Here is a 25,852-nt window from a genome sequence, read left to right as displayed (position 1 = left end):
CCAAGGGTTTTAATCTAGAAACAAAAAACTCCTGACAAACCCTTTCTTCCAAAAAGGGTTCTTCAAAAGCAAACTTTTCTGGGTAGAACCACAGCCCCTGAGGAAGAACTCTTTTGGAACCCTTATTTCTAAGAGTATAAACTATTAAACATATAAAGAGCTACATATTTCAGATGTTTATTTAGAATTTTACATGATCAATTAAATTCTTAACAACCAATTAATCAGTGATCAATTAATTGCTATCATCCCTGTTATAAGAACAAGCAACAGTTGTTGCTTCATGGTTATGATTACTGTCAGGACATGTTTGTCAAGTAAACTTACAACTTAAACTGAAGAAACTGTCAAAATGCAGGAATGCAAACAAAAGAATGGCAATAATACCAGTCAGCGGGAAAAAAAAAAAAAAAAAAAAAAAAAAAAACACATGGGACTTACGGTCTCCATGACAGCCCTACTCTATCAGCATTTACTGATCACTTTCACTAAACTGCAAGAACAGTCAGGAGTTTAAAGCAGTCATTCCCAAAGACTGGGTCGTGACTCACAGGAGCTTTTATTTGGGTTGCCGAATAAATAAGATTTTGAAAGAAATTCTGCAATCCAGTTTTTAAAATGTTTATTTCGAAATTAAAACTTTGAGATGTGCTGTTAACACTAGAGCTAAGTAGCAACTTAATCACCAACTATTTTGATAATCGATTAATCTGTTTTGAGTCATTTTTCAATTAAAAAAAGTCGAAATTCTCACATTCCAGCTTCTTAAATGTGAATATTTTCTGGTTTCTTTGCTCCTCTCTGACAGTAAACTGAATATCTTTGAGTTTTGGACAAAACAAGACATTTGAGGACATCATCTTGGACTGATCAACATTTTCACCATTTTCTGACATTTTTATTTTACCAACAAACTAATAACTGATTAAATATTCATCAGATTAATTAACTATCTATAAAGTATTTGGATTTGAGTCACGATGGTTTGTCATTTTAAAAAGTGAGTCTCCAGAAAAAAGGTTTGGGAAACACTGGTTTAAAGGAACCAAGAAAGAGAAAGAAACCAAACACAAAGCAGTGAAACAATGTCATTTACTCATTTTAATGGTTAAAAAAATACTTCTTTGCGCAAAGAGACAACAATAAGTCCCTGTTCGCTGAGGAAACGAGGGACCAAAACAATGATGGCCACCAAATGATGACAGGTGGAGCAAGATAAGATGAGGTAAATGTTTTTGAGGAGAGAAAACAAAAAAGGCACAATTTACAATCAATCATGCCCCAAATTCACAATAATAATAATAACAATAATAATAATAATAACAATAATAACAATAATAATAATATATCAGTACAGCTAAAAAAAAATCTGAAAATCTGCAACAACAAAAAATACAGACCAATTATATTATACAAGGCAAATCTTGCCTGTCAGGCTCCTCCTGTGTGTTCTACCATGATCAGGTTTCTGTACACTCTGGAGCCCCCCAGTCCTGCTGTTCATACTGTACAGATAGCAGTCCTACAGTGCACAGGGACTTCAACATACTATCTGACCACCAGACATGACACGCACAGTTTGGAGGGCCCGATGCAATCGTCATGGCAGAAGGCACCGCAGCCTTGGCACATGATCATGGCTTTGAGGCGGCACGAGCACTTGAGCGCCACCTCTTCAGCCGTACTGTCAGTAAAGGCCTGGATGCTGAGGGTGGTCTGGCTGGAGGCCAAGCGGGGGCGCAGCTGGAGAACACCGTCCGCCATGCTCCGGGAGAAGCCGCCATTGTCCATCACTGACACGTTAGCTGTGTAGCTTACTCCTCCTCCGCCTTGCTTGGGGAGCTTCCCATACAGCTGGAAGGGCAGGGAGGAAGCAGACGAGGAGGGTGAGGGGGACGAGGAGGAGGGAGAACCAGAGGAGAAGGGGGCTTTGTTGTGCTCCTTCTTTGCCATCCTGGCTAAAGTCATCTCCATGTTGAGGAGTCCCTCCATGGCCCCTCCACTCAGGTAGCTGTCCACAGAGCTCCCAGGCTCTTTTTTGGTAACACTCATGGGTTTTGTAGGGGGGGACTTGGCAAGAGCCTGGCAAGAGGGCCGCCCACTGCCTTCATTTTTCACTGTGGGAGCAGGAGACAGCTGCTTCTGGTGAGGGTGGGTGAGTTGAGACTGTGGGGGCCTCCAGTTGATCTTAATAGTAGGCACCACCTCTGTGGGACAGGGGTCTGCATGGGGAGGAGAGGGGCCATTAGGCATGGTCCGGTGGGATGACTGAGGCCTGTCTGGAGTGGCCCCCTGTGAGGGCTGAGGACCATGAGGGTCTTTGATAACCGCAGACTCCACAGCAGTCTGAGAGCTCAGGTCTGACTTACTCCTATAGGTCAGAGAACTGGAGGAGGATGAAGAGGGAGGCAGAGAGGTGATTACCGGGACAGCCCCGGGGGCCTGCTGGGACTGATACTGTGACACACCTGAGGCGTCCATCAGACAGGAGACTGGGCGGCCTGTTGGAGACTTGCTGTGGATTTGAGAGGTTGCATTCAGTTCTGGGCTAGGAGACTGGGCTGAGACCTCAGGCCTGTTCCGTGGCCCTGGGGTCTTTGCCACCGGTGGTCTAGGTTGGGGTCCTGGCAATCGGCTGATCTCTAGTCTGTTGGCAGAGTGTGAGGGCAGAACTTTCTCCAGGGGTAGGCTGCCCTGTAGGAGCTGAGTGACCAAAGGGTTGTTGGCTTCCACACTGGATACTGGTCTGACAGAGCTGGCAAGTCTCTTGGAGGCTGCCGCAGCAGCTTGGTGAGGGACAGAGGATTTTAAACCTCCACGACACTCGTCTTCAGCGGGGCTTTGTCTATAGACTCTACAATCATCTCCAGGCTCCATTTTGACTACAACATTGGTGTCCCTAAGCCCCCGTGGGTGGACTATGGGGAGAGACTGGTGGTCCTGGGAATGGGAGCGGCTGTGCTGAGGGTGAGACAGACCATTGGGGAAGCAAGGCTGAATGACTGTCTGTCCTTGGCGGCTGGACACATGGGCCTGGATGACTGGCTGCTGGTTCTGAGGAGGAGGACTGCAGATGACCAGCTGACCATTTCTCTGAGTGCTCAGCTGGGGACACCAGTCCTGGTCCGGCTGCTGCTCGTCCTCCTGGCTCTCATTCTCACAGTCTGAAGCAGTTTCTGTGGAGTCGCTATGTGTCCCGGCCTCATCATCTTTCTCTCCGCCAGAGGAGGGGGCATCTATTTGCCGTCTTTCTGTAGCCGAATGAGAGAAGACCTCCTGGGGGTCCACATGGTGGGAACCATGCTGGATCACACCACCCAGTCCAGCCTCCTTCCCCTGGACCTGTTCTTTGGGCTGACAGGAGCTGGCCAGCGTCTGAATAACGTCCACACCCTGAGCCCCGAATCTGGGAAGTGAATCTGGGATGGAAGTTGGGGCCAGTGAGGGTTTTTCACAACCCTGGTCTGCCCTCTCAGAGGGGACAGAGGGAGACTCTGGCACCTGGCTTTGCCTGGCTGACTGGGTAGCCAAAGACTCAGATACAGGGTCAGGCTCTGGAGAGGGCGAGTCAACTACCTTGTCTGTGAGCCCATTGGAGGAGCTCTGGACAGCCGCTGCTTTTGTTCGCATTTCTTCTCCAGCCTCTGGGCCCTCAGCTGCCTCCTCTAAAGGAGGACTTGGGGTCTGTGGGGGCTCCAAAGACATGGAGGTTGAGGTAGTGGACAGTGAAGGGGAGGGCTGGGGCGTGGGCTCTACATTGAGAAGCTGTAGTTGTGTTCCAGACGAATTAGTGCCTGAAGACGATCCCTGCTCCTCCATCCCACCACCTCCCCTTCTTCCACTTCCTCCTCCTCCTCCTCCTCCTCCTCCTCCGGGCTCGATAGGTCCTGGATGCTCTCGCGCTCGTCGTCCATTGCTGCTATCCGGTAGCCCAGCAGCAGTCCGCAGCCGGACCCCGGCCGGCCCTGCCCCGTCGCTAGTGGCTGCAACAGCAGCAGCGGCCTCGCGTTGGGCCCGGGCTTGCTGGGCGCGGGCTTTGATGTCCGCCAGTGTGCGCGCGCCCCCCGTCCCCGACCGCCGCGAGCCCTCGCCGGGGGGCACGATCCGGGGACAGATCTGGTAGGTGGGGTGACCTTTGACCCAGGGAGGTTTGATTCTGGACAGTTGAATCTGAGACAGAGAAACAAGGACAGTGTGTCAAACTTTGTCTGGGTAACAATTCAGAATTTTTAAACAGGCAAAATATTTTTGTGAACAAATAAGGAGCCTTAAAGCTCTTAGGTTTATGCAACAAAGTCTTACCCGGATAGGCGGCACCTTGGGCTCTTCTGTTGTCGGCTGCGGCTTCTCCGAACGGACACTGTCAATTGTGGTACGAAAGGACTGACGGTCATCGAGCCGCGGCCTCTTTTCGGGGAAGCTGGAGAAGGCCTGAGTCTCATCTGGCCTCCTTTTCTGCTCCTTGAGCTGGGCGCTGGGTACAGGGGTGGTAGCTGGGCTGGCTGAGGGGCTGCTCTCACGGCTGCTGGTGGCGGTACCCCCTGTGATAGATGTGACCACTGAGGCAGTGTCATCCAGGGGATCAGCTGCAACTGCAGCACTGGAGGATGCTGAGGAAGATGAAGAGGAGTCAAGACCTGCAGCAAAAGCTCCCTGTCTGTCAGAAGGTGAGGAGGGTGAAGAGGCTGGTGAGGAGGCAGACGAAGAAGAAGAGGAAGAGGAGGAAGGGGAGGAGGTGGAAGCCAGTACAGGTGCAGCCTCCTCTGGGAGCAGGCGGGCCGCAACTTCGGGCTCTTCGTTTGCGCTGGTGGAGGCTGGGCTGGGGCTGGGGCTTGGAGTAGGAGTAGGTGTTGGAGTAGGAGTGGGAGTGGGAGTGGGGGCTGGCACGGCGACAGGCTCCGGAGTGGGAGAGGGCTTTGGCTCCATGGACGCACTCTCAGCTGGGAGCTCCACGCCGCACTCAGCCTGCAGCACCACCTCGCCTTGAACCACTGTGTTGTCAGACATGGGAGAGCCAATGGAAACTGCTGAGATGTCCAGGGCAGCACTGGTCTCAGCTGCTTCTGCAGTCTGCAGGGCTGGAGGAGTGGCCTTGCAGAGGGTACGGCGAGCCCTGCGACGCAGGTCAGCCCGTGTACGTCTCCTCATCCTCCCATCTCTTCTCCGCCTACCCACACTACGTCTCTTGGGGGCAACAGTTGCAACCACAGCCACATCACTGTCCAGCACAGTGGCTGCAACTTCACTAGCTTCACTCATGGTAAGCTTCAGGGACTCCTCTTGTGTCAGGCCAGACCTACAGATACACAAACTGCGTTTTAGCATGTTGTGAAAATACTGACATTTGTCTGCATGTCACAGTGGCCATAACTGATGTAGGTCGTACTCAAGCTGTCTAGAGTAGAAGGACAGCAAAGGCGATGGAAATGCAGTCATATTAATATCTGCATGAAAGTTTTTTCTAAATAATTCTACGTGCTGTCAATAATGTTCAGTAAGAATATTTCAACTGTAAATTAACCATTCCTGATATGACAAAACTTATTAAAGCTGTTAACAGTGAATTCAGATGAACTGGATTGACCCTTACTTTTGCCCATGGTACTCCTCAAAAAACTTCTCCTTCCACGCCTCCACCTTCTTCTCTTTCTCCATCTCTTGTCGGAAACGCACTTGCATCTCGTGGGTGAACTCACCTAAACAGGTCAAACACATGTGACCATTTAAAAGAGTAGCTCCGCAACTGAACTTTTTGATGCATAAACCACTTACTATGACCCTGACTTAGAACAACTGTACACCAGCCTGTTATTTTATTCTGTGAATCAGATACCTGAATGGGCTGATTCACCATGATCATGCAAAAGTGTTGTTGTGCATTTCTACACTATAGGGCCTCCTTTCGTCATCACTTGTTCCTTCCCCACAGTAATTAATACATTCCTAACTTGACTGACTTTGTAAGCCTGTCAGACGTGTCACTAAAATGTGGCAGCTTGTCCATGATTGACCATGATCACTTACCCTCAGCCAGCCTTTCTTTCCAGCTCTGAGAGGCATGGGTGAAGAACTCATTGTTGAGAGCTGAACTACTCAGTCTGGCCATACCATCAGGTCCAATCTTCAAGGGGAGAGGACACAGTGTAGAAAAACAGTAGAACAATGAATACACATAAGTAATATCCTTCCCCATTCCTCAAAAGCATAAAAGTGACCCTAAAAATGACAAAACATGACCTAAGGGGTGTACTACAATGTGGCTTAAATGGGTTAGTGGGGTATGTTGACTCTAAAGAATTCTCAATGTCTCTCTTTTAGTCAAGCTAGATCACCATGGTAACTTATGCTGCATGCTCAACCTGCTCCAGAGGAGGTTACGTTGAGAGTTTTGGACTAAAACAGTTTTGGCTCGAAAAGTGTCACCCTTTCATTAATTCTTTTCCTGGTAATATTTTCTACAAGCAACATAGATTCTCAGCTGAGAGAAGTTGTTATATATGCAAACTTGTTGAACCACATGTTAGTAATGTCACAGAACAAAGCAGTGTAAAGATAGCAGCACAAACTGTAGCCTGTCCATCATGTTGTGATTTTCTTACCACAAGAACCTGCATGCATTTAGTTGGTCATGCAGAATATCTTTGTTTGTTTTTGTGTTTTTTTTTTTGTTTTTTTTTACCATGTTTGCTTGCTTGCAACTATGAAATTGTTATGTTTGGTCCTGATTTGCTGCCAAGCCTGCTTCACACTGCTGGTATGGCAGCTAATACAACACTGCTTAGAAAATTCTTTAGTCTCTTGGTATTTTTCAGATGATATTCAAGCAATAACATTTATTTCACTATGCTATGGCCAGAAACTATAGTAATTCTTTTTCCGATTTCTAATTTGGTGTGATATTTCTACATGCAATCCATTTTGCAGGCTTTTCGGTGGATTGTTGTGGCCTAAAATGCCTGATTTCATGGCAGCTTTTCTAAAAAATTGAGATGCATGTTGAATTGTTTTGCAGGAAAATTGCAAAAAAAAAAAAGAATTTGCATTTTATAAAATTCTTTTAATCTTTTTTTGTGCAATTCATTAAAAAAAAATCAAGGGCAATTGGTAACAGGGGAGAATGAAACCCCTCTGTTCTGAGTCTCACCTTAACAAAAAGGCTAAAGATTACAGACGTTCTAACAAAACATGCATTAAATGTAAATTAAGTTCACTTGGGTAGTATTCCACAAAGAAGCTCAAACCCAAAACCAGGACAAAAAATTAAAAACAATAAACCTCTTCAGTAGCTATGACAAAAAAAAGAAACATCTATTTAACTAGCGGGTTAAATTTGAGAAAAAGTTGTAGTTACTGCACAAAACTGCAAGGCTGTGCAGAATTCACAGTGATTGGCTGCATTAATTGTTGCAATCACAACATCCTGGAGAGACTATGTAAGGGTATGCAATGTCACTACAGACATAACATCTCAGGACAGAAGGACAACATACCTGCCGGTCCACCTCTGGCAGCAGTTGCAGCAGTTGCTGCTGCGAGTGTGTGGGGAAGGCTGAGAAGGTCCGCACATTGATGAGAGCTCTAATGTTGGTGTTGACCAGGATGGAGCCCGGTGTTTCAAAGTCTACATCCACCCCTCCTCGACTCCTTTTCATGGGCCCTGCCATGGCAAAAACCACATGGTAACTGTGCTCATGCAAACCACACACCAGTCAAATGTTCCCTGGCCCACCTTTCCCATGAGAGGCCTGAGAGGGCTTAACAGGAAATCTTGCTTTTAAATTGTTGAATGGATTCAATTAAATCCCATTTTAGTGTTTTATCAGTGTGCTATATGTCTTTTTTCATCTTTGAGATAATGATAAGGTCTGACCTGTCAGGCTTATCAGCAACCTAAATTCTGACTTTCATTACTTGTGTGTTGGTCATGCTATTGTTCCCAGTAGTTCTTACCTGAGGGGACGTGCTCTCCATTCACTTTAAGAGGGGTGAGGACAACACGAGGCATCATGACTGCTTTCTTCCTCTGTCTCCCTGACTGTAGCAACATAAATTGTGGGATGAACAGATGGAGACAGTGGACAGTTAATATCTTGGGCAACAGTGTTTTCTTGTCTCTCTACAGATCAAGTCCAAACACATGACATGACTAGGAGACACAGATAATGATTCTAACTAGTTAAGATTCAGGAGTTAACCATATTCACATTTAACTCTAAAACAATAAATGACACTGTAGTTCTTCTCAGATCCTTGACTAATGAACACTTGTTAAAATTTCCATTGTAAACATGGAGCAGCCAGCGGCTTCGTGCAGAGTGCTGACCTGTCTTGAGCGGCTCAGCCTGGTCTGGGCGTGTTGAACGTGTTGAGTCTGCTGTGTGTCTGTGCGTCCCTGCTGTCCTGCTGCCCTGCTGAGGCGGGTCTGAGGCTGGGTGCTGGGAGCCTGCAGGTCTGTGGAGCAGGAAGCGCTGGACGAGCTCTCATCCACTGAGGCTACAAGTCAGGAAAAAAAATACAATTACAACTTAAATCTGCCACACACACACATTTCTGAACAGCAGAAATGTGTGTGTGGGTGGGGTGTCGATCAGTGCTATCAACTGAAATAACCCAATACCAAGTAGCATTGAAAGTTCTCCAGTCAAGTAGTACCTGCATTTTTCTTTTTTGTAGGTCTATTTTAAACAAGGGCTTATTTGTATGGTTTTGCTCACAGCTAATAACCACAAGTGTTCTTCTGTGTAATGGAGCAGTGTGATTGGCCCACTACTGTAACAACTACAATCCACACAGTCTAAGGTGTTGTGAAGCTGAGTGCGGAGTGGCAGTAAATAAATGGGTACTGGTATAGTGACACCCCCTCTGATGTGCCCCATGAAAAAATAGTCAGAGAGATATGTTTTTGTTCCCATTTGAATTGTTCCACAAACTATACATATGATGTCAATTTAAAAGATAATTTTAAATGGATAGTTCACCCAAAAATGAAAATTCAGTCATTATCTACTCATCCTCATGCTGATTGAGCATCGGGGACAGGCTGCAGATTCAAAGGAAAACAGCATTGCAGAATCTCTCAAACAATGGAAGTGAATGACCAGTGACCAGTTTTCAAAATGGAAAAAAAACAACAGGAGAAAAAAAAACAAAACAAACAAACAAACAAAATGCATTTTACCAGGCACACCCAGTTCAGACAGTGGGCACGTGAATGTGGCTCCAAGCTATAGGTCTACAGTTGAAGATTCGGGCTAAAAACATGCTGTAAAAAAACATTTTTTGGGTCAATTTGGCATGCTGGGGCTTTAAGAGACATGCATTACACCATATGAGCAGTATGGAGGAATTTTGTTTTTATTCTGTTGGGGTTTTTTTGCATTTGAAAACTGGTCACCATTCACTTCCACTGTTTACAAAATTCTGCAACTCCGTTTTCCTGTGAAACTCCAGCAGTGTTTTGTGGACTAAAAAACTAAACCCAACCTTTAATTGGCATGAGGGTGAACTATCCCTTTAAAAGTCAAGAAAGTCTCAATTTGTGATAGGTTTGTTGTGCTTTATTTTTGTGTGAAACCCCATCTGCAGTGGAAATAATAAATCCTTCTTCCAAATGTTAATAGACTGCACATGAGCCAAACCAAAAAAAAAAAAAAGAAAAAAAAAAAAAGAAATCAAAGTGTGTGTCAAATAAATGTTTCTCAAAGAAACATTTTAAGGAACTTCTTATCACAGTTTGTTCAAGTGTTCATTTTCCTCATCAGTTTAGTTTTAGTTAGTTATTTGATGATATAAAAATGGAGTTTATACCACCATTGACAGCTGAACTCTGAGCCACAGTGTCGTTCCCCCCTACACAGCCAGCTGACTCAATCATGAGCAAACACTGCTCACCACTGCACAGACTGACCCCAAATGACATCCACAGTGCAAGATGGCAGTGCTTGTATCTAGGATATTTTGGCTTCAGTTTTGTACATTATTTACCATTTCCAGTTACCAACACCAAAAACACCGTCCCTTGTAATATTATTTTACATCAAGTGTTTTATCCAGAGATTCCTTGGTCCTCATTTATAAAACTGTGTGTAGGAGTCACCTTAAAAGATGGCATATGGATGAAACACAGAAAGTGCTTACGCATTAAAATATTCAGATTTATAAAACAAGGTGTAGGCACGTCCTACACTGGTTTTCCTTTATAAATCACAATCAACTTGAAATGTGGTGCAACTTTTTTAAGGGTCATGTAACGCCCATAATTGCCTATAAATGGTCAATGAAATGCCCCAAATTAATATTCATTCACAGTGACTGCATGAGGACGATCGTGGTGAACACTGTGAAAAGGTGAAAAAAGGACCGTCACACACAATGAAATCAACGTTTTTCTTGCAGAGTTTGAGACAAGGAAAACATGTTATTTGGTGGACAAACTGTGGACATGACAGACGGCAAAAAAACAGAGTGGCAGCGTGTGGCGGACGCTCAGAATACTGCTGCCTCACAAATTCAACAAACGCCGAGACTAATTAAAAAAGTAGTCGTCTGACAGAAAAGTATAAATCAGAAAGCACAGAGCCACAGGCTGTGTGAGTGTGTGTATTTGTGCCACGGGTAGCAGAAAGACACCTCACTCTTTTGATGAGAAACAGACTATCAGGGACTCCCACCTGAGTGGAGGAGTGTTGGTGAGGAGGGGGTGACAGAGTGTACAGACGCACTGGATGATTCAGTAGACTATGTCATGTGCATCCCCTTGTTTGAGTTGAGAGTAAACCAAATGCACTAACACATTTATGTACAAAAATAACCAGGGCTTTTTTTTTTTCACTAAACAGTTTTTATTTCTTTTATTTGCTGTGTGTTCCAGCAGGTCAGAGGCAGCTGTGCATGCTGTGCCTCCACTGCACCTCGGCTGTGTGTCCTGAATCCTCCAGCAGTGGCCGTATCCTTATAGAAACAATCACCTCCACACGTGTAAACACAGAGATAAAATGAACTGAAAGCCATTAAAAATACACGGAATACAAAACACAATATATGAAATTTTCCACTCGTATCTGCCCAACTTGATCACTGAAAACGACACCAGTATACATATTTGTCTTGCTGTTCACCTTATTATTTATTAAAATGCCTGTACATGTTGTTTAATGATTACAGAACAAATTAGATTTTTTATATGTATGTATGTGTGTATGTACATATATATATATACACACACACATATACATACATATATACATATATATGTTTATTCATTGTAAGAGTGCCGTTTATCCATTTTTGTAAATGAACTCCTTATATATGATGTATGTGAGGTAATATCTCAATTGATTTCACACAGTGTATCGATTTCACACTCCTCCTAGTCATTCATCCTTCTGCCATTGGAATCACAGTTTGTCCTTTCTCCAGTTTATGTGTGTATGCAGGGTCAGCGTTACCATGGAGGACCACACATTTCCATGCCAAGTTTGTTTGTTATAAATCCCAACTTTTGCTTAGGAAGTGGCGTACGCCTTCTTTTGTGCGTACACAACATTTATAAATGAGGCCCCTGGTACTTTAATCAGCCAGGAAGTAATACAACAAGCCAGAACTGTTGCTTGTGTGACTACATCACAGTACAAAAAAAACAATGGATTTGTAGCTTTGCCAACTCTTGGGTGTGCAATGTTTCTAATTATTCATCTGTATCAGTCTGATACTCCAAAAGTTTCACAACAAACAGCAATTTTTTGGTCATTATTCTTTCAGTGGGCAAACATCTAATTCACGGCACAATTCAAATGGGATCAAAAGACTGTCTCCCACCACTGCCTAATGCTCATATTTCATAATAAGATCCCATGATGGTCCACCAGAAGGGCAGTGACTTCTCCTACCTATTGGCTCTGGTATCGCAGTTTTTAAATGATACCCAGCCCTAGAAGACATACTTAATAAACATTTACAGTGCAGTGGCCAACACATCTCATGTTGCTGGCATCATTAAAGAGCAAACAACATGAAATATTTACATGACGTGCAAAGAAAAGACACTCTGCTGCTCTTTCTGAAACTTACTGACAAACTCTGCAGTGATCATTATTTCATATCTTAGCAGAGATCGTATAACAGCAGCTTCTATCTGAGCTAAATAGGGCTGGTAGCAGGCTGCATGCTGATATGCACAATGAAGCCAAACAGATTTTTTCCTTAGATATTAAAATAGGATAGGACAGGATCAAAGCAATTCAGTCAATGCCATAAAAGTACTGAAGTTTCGTACCCAGCCTTTGAGCTGAGGCTGCTTTTGTACTGTTTTGGCTCCTATAAGCATAGAGCAAAATTCACTAAAAGTGTCTTGGCTGAATCTATATTAGTGCCACCATTAGCAGACCATGCATTTACCATTGTTACACACCAACTGTGGAAGAAACAAGGGCCAGAAGTGCCAGTGATCACAAAGCACCACTGCTCATTCATTTAGGCCACTTGTATCCACAAATAATGGGAAGCCTTTACAGACTGAAATCACCAAGACATTCAGTGCAAAAATGACCTCCACTGGCATTGCAATGCTGGAGTCGTACAGCGCTGTGCATGCAAAATCACGCTGAGCCTCAAGGGGAAACTCTCAGTAAATTTACATTCTAATCCCCACCTATGATCAGAACCCTGACTAAAGAGAGAAAGTAAGAAGTGCCATTTCACATTTGAGTGTCGCTTCTGATTAGAGTGGCAACAATTAGTTCATTAATCAATTAGTTCATGGAAAGTAAATTAGTTGCCAACTATTTCAAGAATGAATTAATCATTTCAGTTTTTAGATTTTCATTTTTTAAGCAAAAATGTCAAACATGTGCTGGTTTGAGCTTCTCAAATATAAGGATTTAGTGCTTTTCTTTGTCATTTATGACAATAAATGTCTGGGGTTTGAACAGTTGGTTGGACAAAAGAAGCAACCTGAAGACATCACTTCGGGCTCTAAGGAACAGTGATCAGCATTTTTTAATTACTTGATTAATCACGAAATAACCATCAGATTAAATCAATAACGACAACAATCAGTAGTTCAGCCCTATTTCTTATAGGCAGTCATCTACTAACTAAACTGATCTAGAGATGGGATGCTTCAGAATCTGGGTGGCTTACCACCTCAGCACATCAAGTGGTTGGAATGAGTTTTCTTCACAGGGTGTCTGGGCTCACCGTCATAGTAACACCTCACCAGAGACATGTCATCACAACCAGTGGATTGGTGTTGTAATAGCACAGTCACTGGATTGGCTCAATAATGTGTTGTTATATAAAGGCAAGGAAAGACAGGAGCATATAAACATAAAAGGATGCAAGGTGCCTTGCTCATCAAATGCAGCCCATGATGAACTGATCACTACAATAAAACTGGTGTAGATGTAATGAGAGGTCACCAGTGTGTGGTGTATTGTTACCATCATTGTCTCCGCTGGCAGCGGCGGTGGTCTCGGTGGAGTCACAACTCTCCTGCTCAGTGGCCTCAGTGGGCCCAACCGGGGCCACAGCCGAGCCTGCTGCAGGGGTGGTGCTGCTGGAAGCTGGGGTGGTGGTACTGCCAGACTGCTCTGTTGGTGTCTCTGACTCTGAGGTTGTCTTTGTCCACTGGAGGGCATTCTTCTACAGAGTGTCAAAGGAACAGGGTCAGTGTTAGGGATGGGAATTGACAAGATTTTTACGATTCTGATTCCATTTTCCGTTCTGCTTAACGATTCTGTTCTTTATCGATTCTCATTTAGAAAAAAGGAGAACAAACAGGAAGCTAGACGTAAGCTGGAGCGAGTACTGCCAGCCTCTGAGCCAGTCAGACTCTGTCTCTCGTAATGGTCATCTAAATATAATGCATGAGAAGGCATTCATTTAACGTTAATAGTTAACAGTTAGTAATATCAGGTTTTACAATGAGGCAAATGGCGCTAACATGATAGGCAGTGTTAGTTAGTTACCTGCAGTATTAACTAGGGGTGCAACGGATCAAAAAACTCACGGTTTGGATCGTATCAGTTTTGAGTCACAGATCAGATCATTTTTCGGCTCAGCAAAAAAGAAAAAGTGGTGGGATTAGGGTTAAATTATTTTAAAAATGCACTTGTCTTTGATCTTTGTCTGTCTGTAATTATCACCATAGCTATGTAATGTAATAATAATGATAATAGTAATGATAATGGTAATATATTAAAAACTTCAAACTTATACAGTGCTGTACTATTTATATACTATACATATATTAGATCATTATATACTGTACAGTATAATACACAACTAAGCTCTGTAGTCTGGCTCAATGTCCCGCCTACAGCACAGCACATCTGATTGGTTAGAAGTCATGATCAATCAGCAGACACACTGTGTCACAGACGGGGTGAGACAGAGCTGCTCTGGTGAGCAGAGAGGAGCTGTGTAGAAGTTAAGACAGCTGATATCACCAAAGTTTCAATGAACATCACAGTTTTATGATCTGTTTCTTTGGTGATAGCATAGTTACATCAGTGAAAAAAGTTTTGGTCTGGATTTCACTCAAGGTGATGTGACGGCTTTTAAATCAGAGATGTGCTGCACACAGCAGCATCTGTCCTGTCTTTTCACTGCAACTCTGCACTGAGATTTCAGGTATTATAACTTATACAAAAGTAACAGTGACAGTAAAACTATGATGCTCATATGTGGTCCATGGATCACATGCGTGCCGAACCGTAGAGGGCGATCCGTACGGGGCACAGGTCAACTGCGATCCATTGTACCCCTAGTATTAACAGCAGAGGACGTGCTAACATTGCTGCTGCTGCTGGGTTGAGATTCACTCCAGAGCAGATCGAAAAACACGGCATTCATTCAAAGTTATCGCATGCTGTGTGTGAAAATGTTTCTACATATTGGTAATATTTGCATCATCCGTGGTGACGTCATTCGTGCCCACTGGAATCGATAAGGGAATCGTCTGCAAAATTGGCAAACGATTCCAAGGAATTGAAACACTGGGAACCGGATCTCAACAAGAACCGGTTTTCCATTCCCATCCCTAGTCAGTGTTAACAGGTCGCTCTTATTATCACACCACAAGATCTCCTATTGACTGATTTTGTGGTCATGTATCAAATCCAAAGAGTTACCAATGAAATACTCACATGATGATTATCTTGAGTAACAGTAAACATTTCTAAAAAATATTTTTAAATGCAACTTTTTGGAGGAGTTTTCTGCTGACACCAGTTGTAATGTTTGTGCAAACTTGAGGTCGACTGATTTATTGTCTTTTTCCTGCTCCAAATTATTGTTAGAATGATCATTTTTCAGTTCGAGTACCTTGAGAGTGAACAGGCTCATCCGCCCAGGCAGCTTGAAGAAGATGCTGTTCTTGACTCGGTCTCCCCTCACCTGCGAGTGCAGCATGGTGACCAGGCAGGCCAAAGGAGCTGTACCACTGCACACATACAAACATTCAGTTACAATGCATGTGATTGGGCACAAAGGGTCAGACTTAAGACAGAAAGCCAAATTAAGATCTGGAGAATTATTAGTGCTAACTGTTGGTCACATCTATTTGCCACAATGCTCTCTACAACAGTAAATCCCTGCATAACTAAACTACTGAAAGCTCAGGTTAGCAACAAGATACTACACTGTTCACCATGAAATAATATAAATATGATGAGTATCAGAGACACCCTTTATTCTGTTACATTTATTCCTTTAATACTTGTTGTATTAGATCTTTTGGACAATTCTCTGCAACCACCTTGGCAAGACTGTTTAAAAGTGGGGTAAGAGATTCTGGAGAAAGATAGTTCTTTGTTCCCCCAACACACAACTGGGAATGAGACTCAACAGAGTAGCACGTTAGAGTACTCAGATTACTTTTTTTGTTGGAACGAGCAACATAATGCATTACCGGTTTACTCCACTGAGCACAACAGGTCTGTGCCATGGTTTTGATCTGTCCTGCACATGGCTGCATGCCCCCACCAGCAGCGAATCAGCAGTGGAGCATTTTGCCCGCCTGATGACACTGACTTGCTCAGAGTTAATTGATTTGGTCTTCTTTCCTTGCTTTTAGTGCCTCTACCATGGGTAACCTTGACCATGATTTGTTACACAGAGCCATCTGGTTTTCCCTAAAAATTGTTTGGAAAAGGGCAGGCACATTCAAAAAACACTTGGCAGGTGATTGGATGAACCATCTGTCTATCACATCTAACACGGGCTAACTTCAACCAATAAGATCAAACTCTTGCTGTAGCCGGTCAGAAGAAGAGCGAAACCATGTTTTACGTGGAAAAAAGCCTTCAGCAACAGTTCTTACTGATGCTATCACAGTATCTACGCTAACCTCTTAGGAAGCCGCCATTGTTTGTTCGAGTTGCTTCTCGCTGTTTTCACATCTAAAACCATGCCCATAGTTGCCAGTAGACCCTCATAGGACACTAATTGGCTACAACACTCAAACAGATAACTTGAAGACTTGCAAGATGGATCCTTGCCTGATCTTGTGATTCCAGCTGCCTTGCAAAGTAATGCGTAAGTAGATTACATAATAAAATATTTCTTTTTTTTTGTCTGTCTTCATGATTGTGAGTCTGCCCTCATGATTGTGAGTCTGCCCACATGATTGTGAGTCTGCCCACATGATTGTGAGTCTGCCTGGGGTCTTTTATTTTGAAAATTCTTTCTACAATTTCTGTGTCTGACTTCTTACTCACTCAATCTGCCCTGTGCAAATTGATGTGGCATCTGTCAAAAACAGATTTGGTGCATATTTGAAGCAGAGAATAGCAGTGATCAGCTCCAGCTGACATGGCGTAGCCATGCCTTGTGGAATCTAGCCATTAGTTTTGCAATTCAAGTACTCAGTTATGTTTGAAAATAAGCAATCCATTGCTGTTGATTTAACCATATTTCTACGACTTTAAGAACTACCACCACCTGCACCTGTCACCGGAGGAGACTCTCGGGGTGATTTTACATTTCATACAGAGGACAGACAGGCTATGGTCTTGTCTTGGTCTCCCAAGTCGGTTCTCAAGATGGATGTGTTGAACAAATTCCGCCTTATTAAATCTTTCTTTGAGACAAAGCTCAAATGTTTTGAGAGGCTTTTTAGCCTCGGAAGTCTTATCAAAGGAATCAACTTTCCTACATGTTTTGAAAAACGTCTCCTGGGTTATATTAGGGGTGGGAATCTCTTATTACCTCATGATTTTATTTTGATTCTGATCAGGACTACAATGTGATGATAAAACGATTATCAATGCATCAACATTGCAACATTTTAAGCTTTTAAGTCATGGGGTGCCAGTTGGATTATATCCATCAGCAGCTCCTCACGCTCAGCCATCCTCATCAAAACTCAAGAAGCAGCCCCTTTTAGAAGTAAACATCATGCACAAATTTAGGGGTGAGAATCCATTCCTCTGATTTGATTCAGATTATATTCTTGTTTGAATGAACAGAAAAAGGAGCACGAAGTCTCTTGCCCCAGTTCCCCTGAAATACATTAAGAAACATAACTGGCAATTAAATGGTTTGCAGCCTTTTTATTTTAAAAAAGTTAACTTCATTAATTAATGAATAAATCAATATGAAAGCATCATACAGTCTCCTGCCTGTATGAGAATAAAAAAAATGAGGGGGAGGGTGTGCTCCGCTGTGCTATTATTAATGCTGTGTCTCCAGCAGTGGAGAGCAGCCTCTCTGCTGTGCCGTTAGCTGAGGAAAGTCATCGCTGTCCAAAATGCAGAGCTGGCGCAGAGTTTGAGGTGAAACAAACTGAACAGAGAGATTTTCTTCACCACAGCCTTCATGTTCATCTGGCAAATGCAATTAAGACACTAGATCAAAATATGCTTGCAACCGCTGCCTTCTGAGAAAACAATTTACATCTGTCCCTGTTAACTGTTTATACTTCTAGCATGACTGTAGACTGTCCAGGTGCTGTGCTGCCCTCACAGCAGTGGTTGGCGTTTTCACTCGGTCAACATCACATTAATTAACATTTAAGAAGCTGATCTTTAATATTAACTATTTATGAATCAATTTAGAATCTTCCACGTCTGCATTGCAATGAATCTAAGAATTGAGTATTTTCCCCACCCCTAGGTTATATGAGTTAACTAGAGAGAGCATTGGCTGGGTGAGTCTATGTGGTGTGAAAAGCCTGTAGACTTATAGTTTAGTTTGAATGTAGGCCTGTGTTTTGCTAACTGGTTCATTAGCATGTTGAAACATGATGCACTGTTGGCTGAGTAAGCTCATGTTTTATTGTTTTCCTAGAGGTGGCTGTGTTACATGCCTCTGCCCAGTTCACTGTCAGATTGTTAGAACATAATGAACTGAAAGCGCAAGGAATTGCAAAGTGGTTTTCATTTTTCGTGACACGACAGTACTCTACTGCATTACTAATAGAACATTGGAATGTAATGAGTTACTTTTAAAGGTACCCATTAACTTCTTTCTTCAGAATCTCTAACAGCACCTTTGATGGTAAAATTACAAAAACTCTTTAAAAGAAATGTGCATGTTACTGTGAGTACAAGAATTTCATGTGAGACAATAAATCTGTTGTTACATCAGAAAAAGTGACAGCTGTTTCTACAACCGATGTTGAAATCCTGTTTTATGTTCAATCACTTTACAAAACAAGTTTGCTCCCTCTGCTGAGCTCATTCACATTATCACTCATTATTACTGCTCATTTGTGATCCTTAGACATGTTTAACCTTTTTGTTTTTACAAATAGATAAGGGTCTGATCAAAACACGCATAAAATATCAATAAGTATGAAAATGTGTATGGAGCAGTAATAATGCTGTTAGTTGCTTGTACTAACAGATTTTGAAGCCTTAGAGAAAATGAAAGAGCATAAAAAAAATGGAGAGGTGTTTAGTTACAGAGGTAATAAGTGTGAACAATAAAGGTCTATGTTCCTCCAACCTACCTCCTGTTCAGGTCAGCAGCAGGCCAGGCAGTCCATGCAGGAGGAAATAAAAAGCCAGTTATAATCACATTGACTGACATGTTCAGTTCAGTATTGTGTGATCAGTCCACTGACTGCTAAACATACTTGACAAACAAAAAAGCAATAAACTCCAACATGGGAATAAAGGTTGGGGCTACTTGTCTGACACCAGATGACTCCAGTGTGAAACAATTTAACAGTTGCTGATCATCTGCGCTAGGATAAGACAGTGTTCTTTAAGCTGGAATTCAACTACATATTACACGCTTCAATCTTAATGGCAATTTAAGGTTTCAGAAGTTATGTTCAAATGGATTAATAGACTGTGGATTGAATGCAAGCATCACTATGCTTATTTTTATCCTGCTTCTAGAACAAAGGAAAGACTTCACACATGTATTAGATAAGACAGGTGCATTGGAGAGAGGTGAGTAGACCAAAAAGTTGCAGGACTCCTGCACAGTCTAACTTGCAATCTATCATTTATTTGCAACATTTTGGCACAACACCTTCATCAGGCAAGTTTGCTGCTTCTAAATTAATGTTCAGGTCAGCATAAGACTTTTGACATCAGTTATTGCAATCAGCTTCAGGAACATAGTTTGCACCAGAACAGTAGAAGCTGACACTTATGCAAAAAAAAAAAAAAAAAAACTGTGTGCGTGTGTGTCTGTCTCTCTGACCTCATTTCCTTTAGCCCCTTGGTCTGAATGACATGGAGGATTTGTTTGGGAGTCATGGGTGCATCAGAGAAGTTCTCCAAAACCTGGAAGACATTCACATAAGTTTTGAACACACAGACACTTGTGCACTGTTAAGAAAAGAAAACAAATTAGAAAAATCTGGTCCTGGAGCAGTTTTAAAGAAGCACATCATTGACAAAAACAACAGAAAAAATATTTTCTCATCATTTATTAGGTTTGTTAAAACCACAGAAAGGAAGCTGGTCAGTTCTGGACTAACTTGCAGTATGACTGTACCTGCATCTGTCTTACATGGTGGAAACATAATGAGTCTTTACAGCAAAGATGGCCAACAGTGTCAGCAGAAGCAGACATCCAAGAAGAGGACAGCAAGGGACAGAGAGGCAGTAGCAGCTTAATATCTGGGCTACAGATCTGTTTTTATCTCATTTTTTCCACCACTCTGATATCTGAATTGGAAAAATGCCAATACTGGTACTGTACTGACACCAGCAGTCTTTTTTTTTTATGTTTATGATTATTATTAACATTATTAGTCGTAGTAATAGTAGTTGTAGTTAGGGCTGCACGATAAACATTGAGGCAGGTTAATTAGATGAATACTGGTCCAGCCATACTGATCGACACTATATCAGCGTATACTTGCCTATAAATATTGGCTACGATAATATCTGACATGACAGATTATGTCAGACCATTTAATTGAAATTCTTAGGAGAGTTCTAGAAAAGCCAAAGTATGTTTGTTTTTTTTAAAATGAACTTTCCTGGAAAAAAATAAACATTTGAAGAGTCAGAACTGTTTTTGTTGTAAAAATAATGTTGGTTAGATTTGGTTCAGTCAGAGCTGTGGAATATTAAATCATCCATCTTTACTCACTACGTCCAAGCCTTTTGTACCCTCAGGTGTGCATAAACAACAGCTTATAGGAAGTTCTTTTAAAAAAGCAAATATATAAAATTATTAGTTATCTTATCAGCAGCAGACACATGGAGCAGGTAATTATCAGTTATCTGTATTGTCTGAAACAAACTCTAGTAATAGGGTGAGATGACATGAGGCTGAAACTGAGCTTCAGTCTAGAAAGCTTCTGTAGTTTGTGTAATGTAACTTTTGTGACTGCATCCTTTCTGATAGGCTGAGTGAAGGCCTTAATTTGCATAATTTCCCATGTTGCATTGGTGAGAGCCATTTTCTATTTTAAGTTCCAAAATTCAAATGAAACTGTACAGAACACGATGGTTTATGTAGGTAATTGCTATTTCTGTGCTGGTTTATTGTTATACCATCAGTGAAGTGGCTAGCACATTGAATAAGGAAATGGAAAAGGGGAATTCAAAAATGAAAATGAGAAAAAAAAGTGTTTATCTTATTAACGATTGATCAACTTAGTATTACCATTTCCAACTTCACTTAAGAAAAATGCATACTATTTTCTACACTACTTAGTGATGAACATATAGCTGAATATTTGAGACTCGGCTTAAGATTTGAGTACTCTGACACATGAACGGTTCAATTTTGTTTTGTTGTTATTGTCAGTGGAGTTGCTGCTGAACTCTACACTTTATTATACGTCTTATCTTTCTATTATTAGGCTATCATTACGTAACCTGTAAAAAGTTATTCACTCCAATACAACAGCTCAGCCACAAATTGTACCATTACAAAGATAGTGGCCATCTTCAAAATAGTAGAATATGTTGCAGACCTGTTGTTAGGGTTGTTCTGACAGAATACTAAGAGGGGTGGGTGGTAGACTGGTTTTGTCACGGCATCACATTCTGATATGACATGGATTTTGCAATACCATCATTACCCATTACTACATATTTAAATGAATGTGCTTTACTGTGGCTGCAACACCATGCAGGCAGAGAGCTGCAAATATGGTCATAGAGCTGAAGTTACATCAAGTAACTACTATTTTCCTTGTTAACGCAGGTACAACATACAGACTGTAACGGTAAGATGTAGAGAATAACATTACGAGCTAAGTGTCCCAGTTTCTGTCGTTATCTGCAAGAACAGACACAAAAATAGAATCTTCTTCTGCTCCCACGATCCGAGGATGTGAAGACCCAGTGAATTAACTTTAATTTTGATGGATATATCCCCATAACAACTGATAAACTCTTATACGAACACGAGTTTACCACTTTACTGCTTTCGATTGATTGATATAGATTTTACACTTGAAAACTGTAAGATTCATTATTTTTATGTTGCTTTACAGTACTATTCTTCAGGTTCACCTGTTGTACTTAGCATCAGCATGTTGGAGAGCTTTGGCTACTACCATCTGTTATGTTCCAACAGACTGTGGCAATGTTGGACTAATGTTGAGGGGCGGTTAAGAAAAACGGTAGCATAGTGCCCTTTAGTGCATGGACTATTGTACTTAAATTTATACTCTCTGGATTTTCTGCCAAATAAATGCTGTTGAGACACCTAGTCCTATGTCTTGTAGAACTCTGAGAATGAATCACATTACATTTACATATTAACCTACATTATGGGGCATGCTTCTCCTCACAGAACACACGTAGATCTATACCTCCTTTTTATTCCTATTTGGAGCCTGGAACTGGAACGGTTTGTAATCATTTTTCCTTTCATAAGATATATTACACTGCCAAATACAGTGAGAAGAAATCATGTTTTTGAGTGGCATATCCCTTATTATTTAATCAATATAATATTAATACAATATATATCAATACAGTCAGTGTAAAAAAACATTGTCACAAAAACAAATAGATAATAACAAATTTTAGGTCACATCATCCAACCCGAGACACCAGTATGGGTAAATGCTTCTGGTACCACCTAACCTGTTGGTATGGCTATACAATGAACCAATAACACATAATATCTTAACCCCGAAATGCAATTATGTCTTCCCAGCAGCATCTGGTACACCATTTTCTTCCCAGGATGGTAAAGTCATGTTCTATGAAATTCATCCTCTGTATGTATTTCTTTGAGCCAAGCCAAACAACATTGGCTACATTTACATGCACACTAGTTTTCACCTAATACCCAGAATATGTCAATATTCTGAATTTGATAAATGTAAATAGTCATATAAATAGTCCTGGTTGCGTATTCTGAATTAGATCTTATTCTGAATGAAGCATATTCTGATTGAGACATGTGGGATATGCTGGTTTTATCCTTGGACATGTAAACAGCAAATTTATAATATGTGTCTCAGTTGGACTCTTATGCTCTTTACTGTAAATAGATAAGTAACTAAGATGAGTTCACAAATGAAAATGGCACATTTGTGGTTGAAAGGAGAAATACACCTTCTTTTAGCCAGTATTTTAAACATCTGATGAACATATTTTTGGATATGGACAAATACTGCATTGCTGACCTCTTCAAGAAGGTGGTTGAATTTATGACAGAGAGGGGCTGTGTAAACAAGTCTGCCACTGGTGGAAAAAATACTTTTGATGGATAGAATCATCCATAATCACAGCATACACAGCTGGATGTATTTAAGAAATATTCATTTTCATTAGGCATATAAATAGCTTAAAAGGAATGTGATCTTTTTCAGAATAATATCAGAACATTATGTGCATGTAAACATAGCCACTGACAGCAATCATATCATATCCCTACAGGGTTAGTAGTATGGAGCTTTTAAAAATATATGTATATACATGTATGTATATGTCTATGCACTGGTACTCATTAGTAGTCGATTATCAGATTTGGCATTGGGAAGGAAAAAACTGAATCCTTCCCATGTACTTCATCTGCAATCACTGTAAACTAGAGATACGCTGTTAAAAATGACCAACAAAAGGAGTGACTACCAACCATTTCATGGTGTGTATCACATCCATGTTTTGGGATTTATGTAATTATATGCTGCTGACAGTGGTTTTCTGTTAATCTGGAACAAAATCTGCTCATTCAGATTTCACAGTGGTTCTCTGCACTTGTTCGTGTTCCGTACCCGATGTATGAGCAGAAAGAAAAGGCCTGTCTCTCCAAAACAGACCCGAGGAGTGAACCCACTGCCCTCACACTGGAGATAAACACTGAGGAAAAACACACCTAACCACAATTACTCACAATCACAAATGTGTTTATCCGACGTGTAGCCAACTGCCCAGTTGTCAATGTGCGTTTTAATTCATTAAATAAAGGTAATTTGCTGTGAAAATAACCCCCGCCCCCAGCTCGGCAACGGTTAACGTTTTCCTTTCAATAAATGTGACTACATTTATTTTAGAAATGTTAATATTGCTCCAGAGACTGTTTAATCGAACAAAAGTTAACGGGACGTTTTGATTTTCCTGCATCATTCCGCGGCAGTGTGTTCACCAGACAGCTGAGCTGGTTGGAGGGGAATGTAGCCGTTAGCTATGCTAACGTTAGTGTGCATTATGGTCGTCAACATTAGCTACTTTTACACTATGTTAGGAGTTAAGTTAACGTAACGAGTTTACCGGGGTCACATTTCACTAACTGCTTTATTCACAATGAGTGCGTAAACTTGTCGTAGCGCTGGCGTATCTTTGAGCTTCCCAGTTTGCTCTGGTAGTAATTAGCTAAGAGCTAGCTAGCTTACTGCCTAGCAAACAAAGAGCTTAAAATACGAGAGGTGGATGTTAGCAAGCTAGCCAGTGTTAGCATGTTGCGTTGCGTAGCTTTTTATGTGAGCAGCCAGAAAGACGTGCAGCAGTGCTAACATGTTCCCCTCTAGTTACATTTGAACTACACACCGCTTGCCTGCTGGCTAGCTTAGCACGCCTATGTTAACAGCTAGCTGATACTGTAGGTAGGCTGTGGTCGTGAGGAGAATGTCCAAACACAACAACACATCTGGAGCATCATTCACATTCATTCACACATAATCTCATGCAGCTGTTAAATGTTGAGATGAGAGAGTTTACCATGCGAGCCGCCTCAGCCCAGGTCCGCTCCTTCTTTCTCTTTTGTTTGTCCTTCATTTCCTCTGCGTGTGTGTGTCTGCGGCTAGCCTGCTGCTGTGTGAGTCTACAAAGCACCTCAGTACGATGGCGAGGGAGCTTGCTTAGCAAAATGGCTAACTACGCTCTATGTTAACAGTGTGCGGAGCCACAACAAGCCTTTCCTCTCAGCTCGGGACGATGCTCTGCCGTCTGCCGCTCTCTGATACTGTCGCTGCTGGGTCCAGTGCCTGGTCTAAACTAGCTCAGCACACATCGTCTCTCTGTGCACACAAGCAATGTGAGTGCAGGACTGGCTGTGCTATACTGCTGCTGCAGGACAAGCCTCTATGGAATGCAACAACCAGGTCAAAGGTCAAACCCTCCGCAGGAATGCAACAAAACAGCGTCCAGCCCTCCGCATGCAAATAGTACATCTGAACACATGCTGAATACAAATAATCATATTTGATGTCAGAATAGCATCGTTTAGATTGAGCCTTCCACCACTCCCAACACACACACATTATTTATTAACCACAGGGCGGAAATTAACAATTATTTTCAGTATTGACTAATCTGCAGATCACTTTCACCATTAATCGATCAATCATATGAAATGTCAAAAAATTGTAAACAGTTCTTTTTTAATAGACTTTATTAAAGACAAAGGTAGATGCAATACATAAAATAAACAAAAAACACAAAATATCACAATAACATATGGTCCACAGAAACGTCAGTCAAAGATGATCTGATATAGGTAGTGCAAGGATTGTTAATATTGTTTGTTAATGTTTTATCACATCCAAATAGTTATTGAGTTCATTTTTAAAAACAGGAAAGAATGGTTTACAATTGAACCTGCATTTGTGAATGTGGTATACTAAAATAACAGTAGGAATGATGATAATAACAACAACAACAACAACAACAACAACAATAATAATAATAATAATAATAATAATAATAATAATAATAATTACAATAATAATAATAATAATAATAATAATAATAATAATAATAGATTCATTATAAAATGGTTTCTATTTTTCCATCTTAAAGGCCAACACATCAAAGATGACGTCATGAAGCAAAAAGAAATTTGCAATGAAATATGTTTGGATGAACTCAAGAGTGTCTGATCAAAATTTCTGTGTATGAATAATTCCCAAACAAATGTGAGACATTTTCATTCAAGTTTTTACAAAATGAGACTCAGTGATCCATTTCAATCTGTAAGA

General features: G+C 41.6%; 1 protein-coding gene across 1 annotated transcript; it reads right to left on the bottom strand.

The window, feature by feature from the left end:
* Nucleotides 1–1,086: 1,086 nt before the first annotated feature.
* On the bottom strand, nucleotides 1,087–24,964 carry asxl1 (ASXL transcriptional regulator 1). Its single transcript, XM_084721975.1, has 11 exons — nucleotides 24,594–24,964; nucleotides 19,656–19,739; nucleotides 15,325–15,444; nucleotides 13,440–13,641; nucleotides 8,324–8,493; nucleotides 7,951–8,035; nucleotides 7,491–7,657; nucleotides 6,025–6,121; nucleotides 5,591–5,696; nucleotides 4,303–5,296; nucleotides 1,087–4,170 (listed from the first exon to the last, which is right to left on the bottom strand). The coding sequence occupies exons 1-11, from the start codon at nucleotides 24,648–24,650 to the stop codon at nucleotides 1,549–1,551; spliced, it is 4,704 nt and encodes a 1,567-aa protein (XP_084578101.1). The 5' UTR covers nucleotides 24,651–24,964; the 3' UTR covers nucleotides 1,087–1,548.
* Between the last annotated feature and the right edge of the window lie 888 nt (nucleotides 24,965–25,852).

The sequence above is a fragment of the Lutjanus erythropterus genome, chromosome 6 (genome assembly GCF_056507025.1).
Source record: "Lutjanus erythropterus isolate fLutEry1 chromosome 6, fLutEry1.hap2, whole genome shotgun sequence".
In the NCBI taxonomy this organism is placed as follows: domain Eukaryota; kingdom Metazoa; phylum Chordata; class Actinopteri; order Lutjaniformes; family Lutjanidae; genus Lutjanus; species Lutjanus erythropterus.
Note: the sequence above shows the minus strand (reverse complement) of the source record. Positions and strands in the feature narration are given on the sequence as shown.

What these genes read in the sequence shown, in the direction of transcription:
- asxl1 (XM_084721975.1), bottom strand. Translation starts at nt 24,650, where the DNA reads ATGAAGGACAAACAAAAGAGAAAGAAGGAGCGGACCTGGGCTGAGGCG. An exon ending in GGGCTGAGGCGGCTCGCATG is followed by an intron (nt 19,740 to 24,593) that starts GTAAACTCTCTC and finishes AATGTCTTCCAG; the next exon opens with GTTTTGGAGAACTTCTCTGA. An exon ending in TGAGCCTGTTCACTCTCAAG is followed by an intron (nt 13,642 to 15,324) that starts GTACTCGAACTG and finishes GACACTCTGTAG; the next exon opens with AAGAATGCCCTCCAGTGGAC.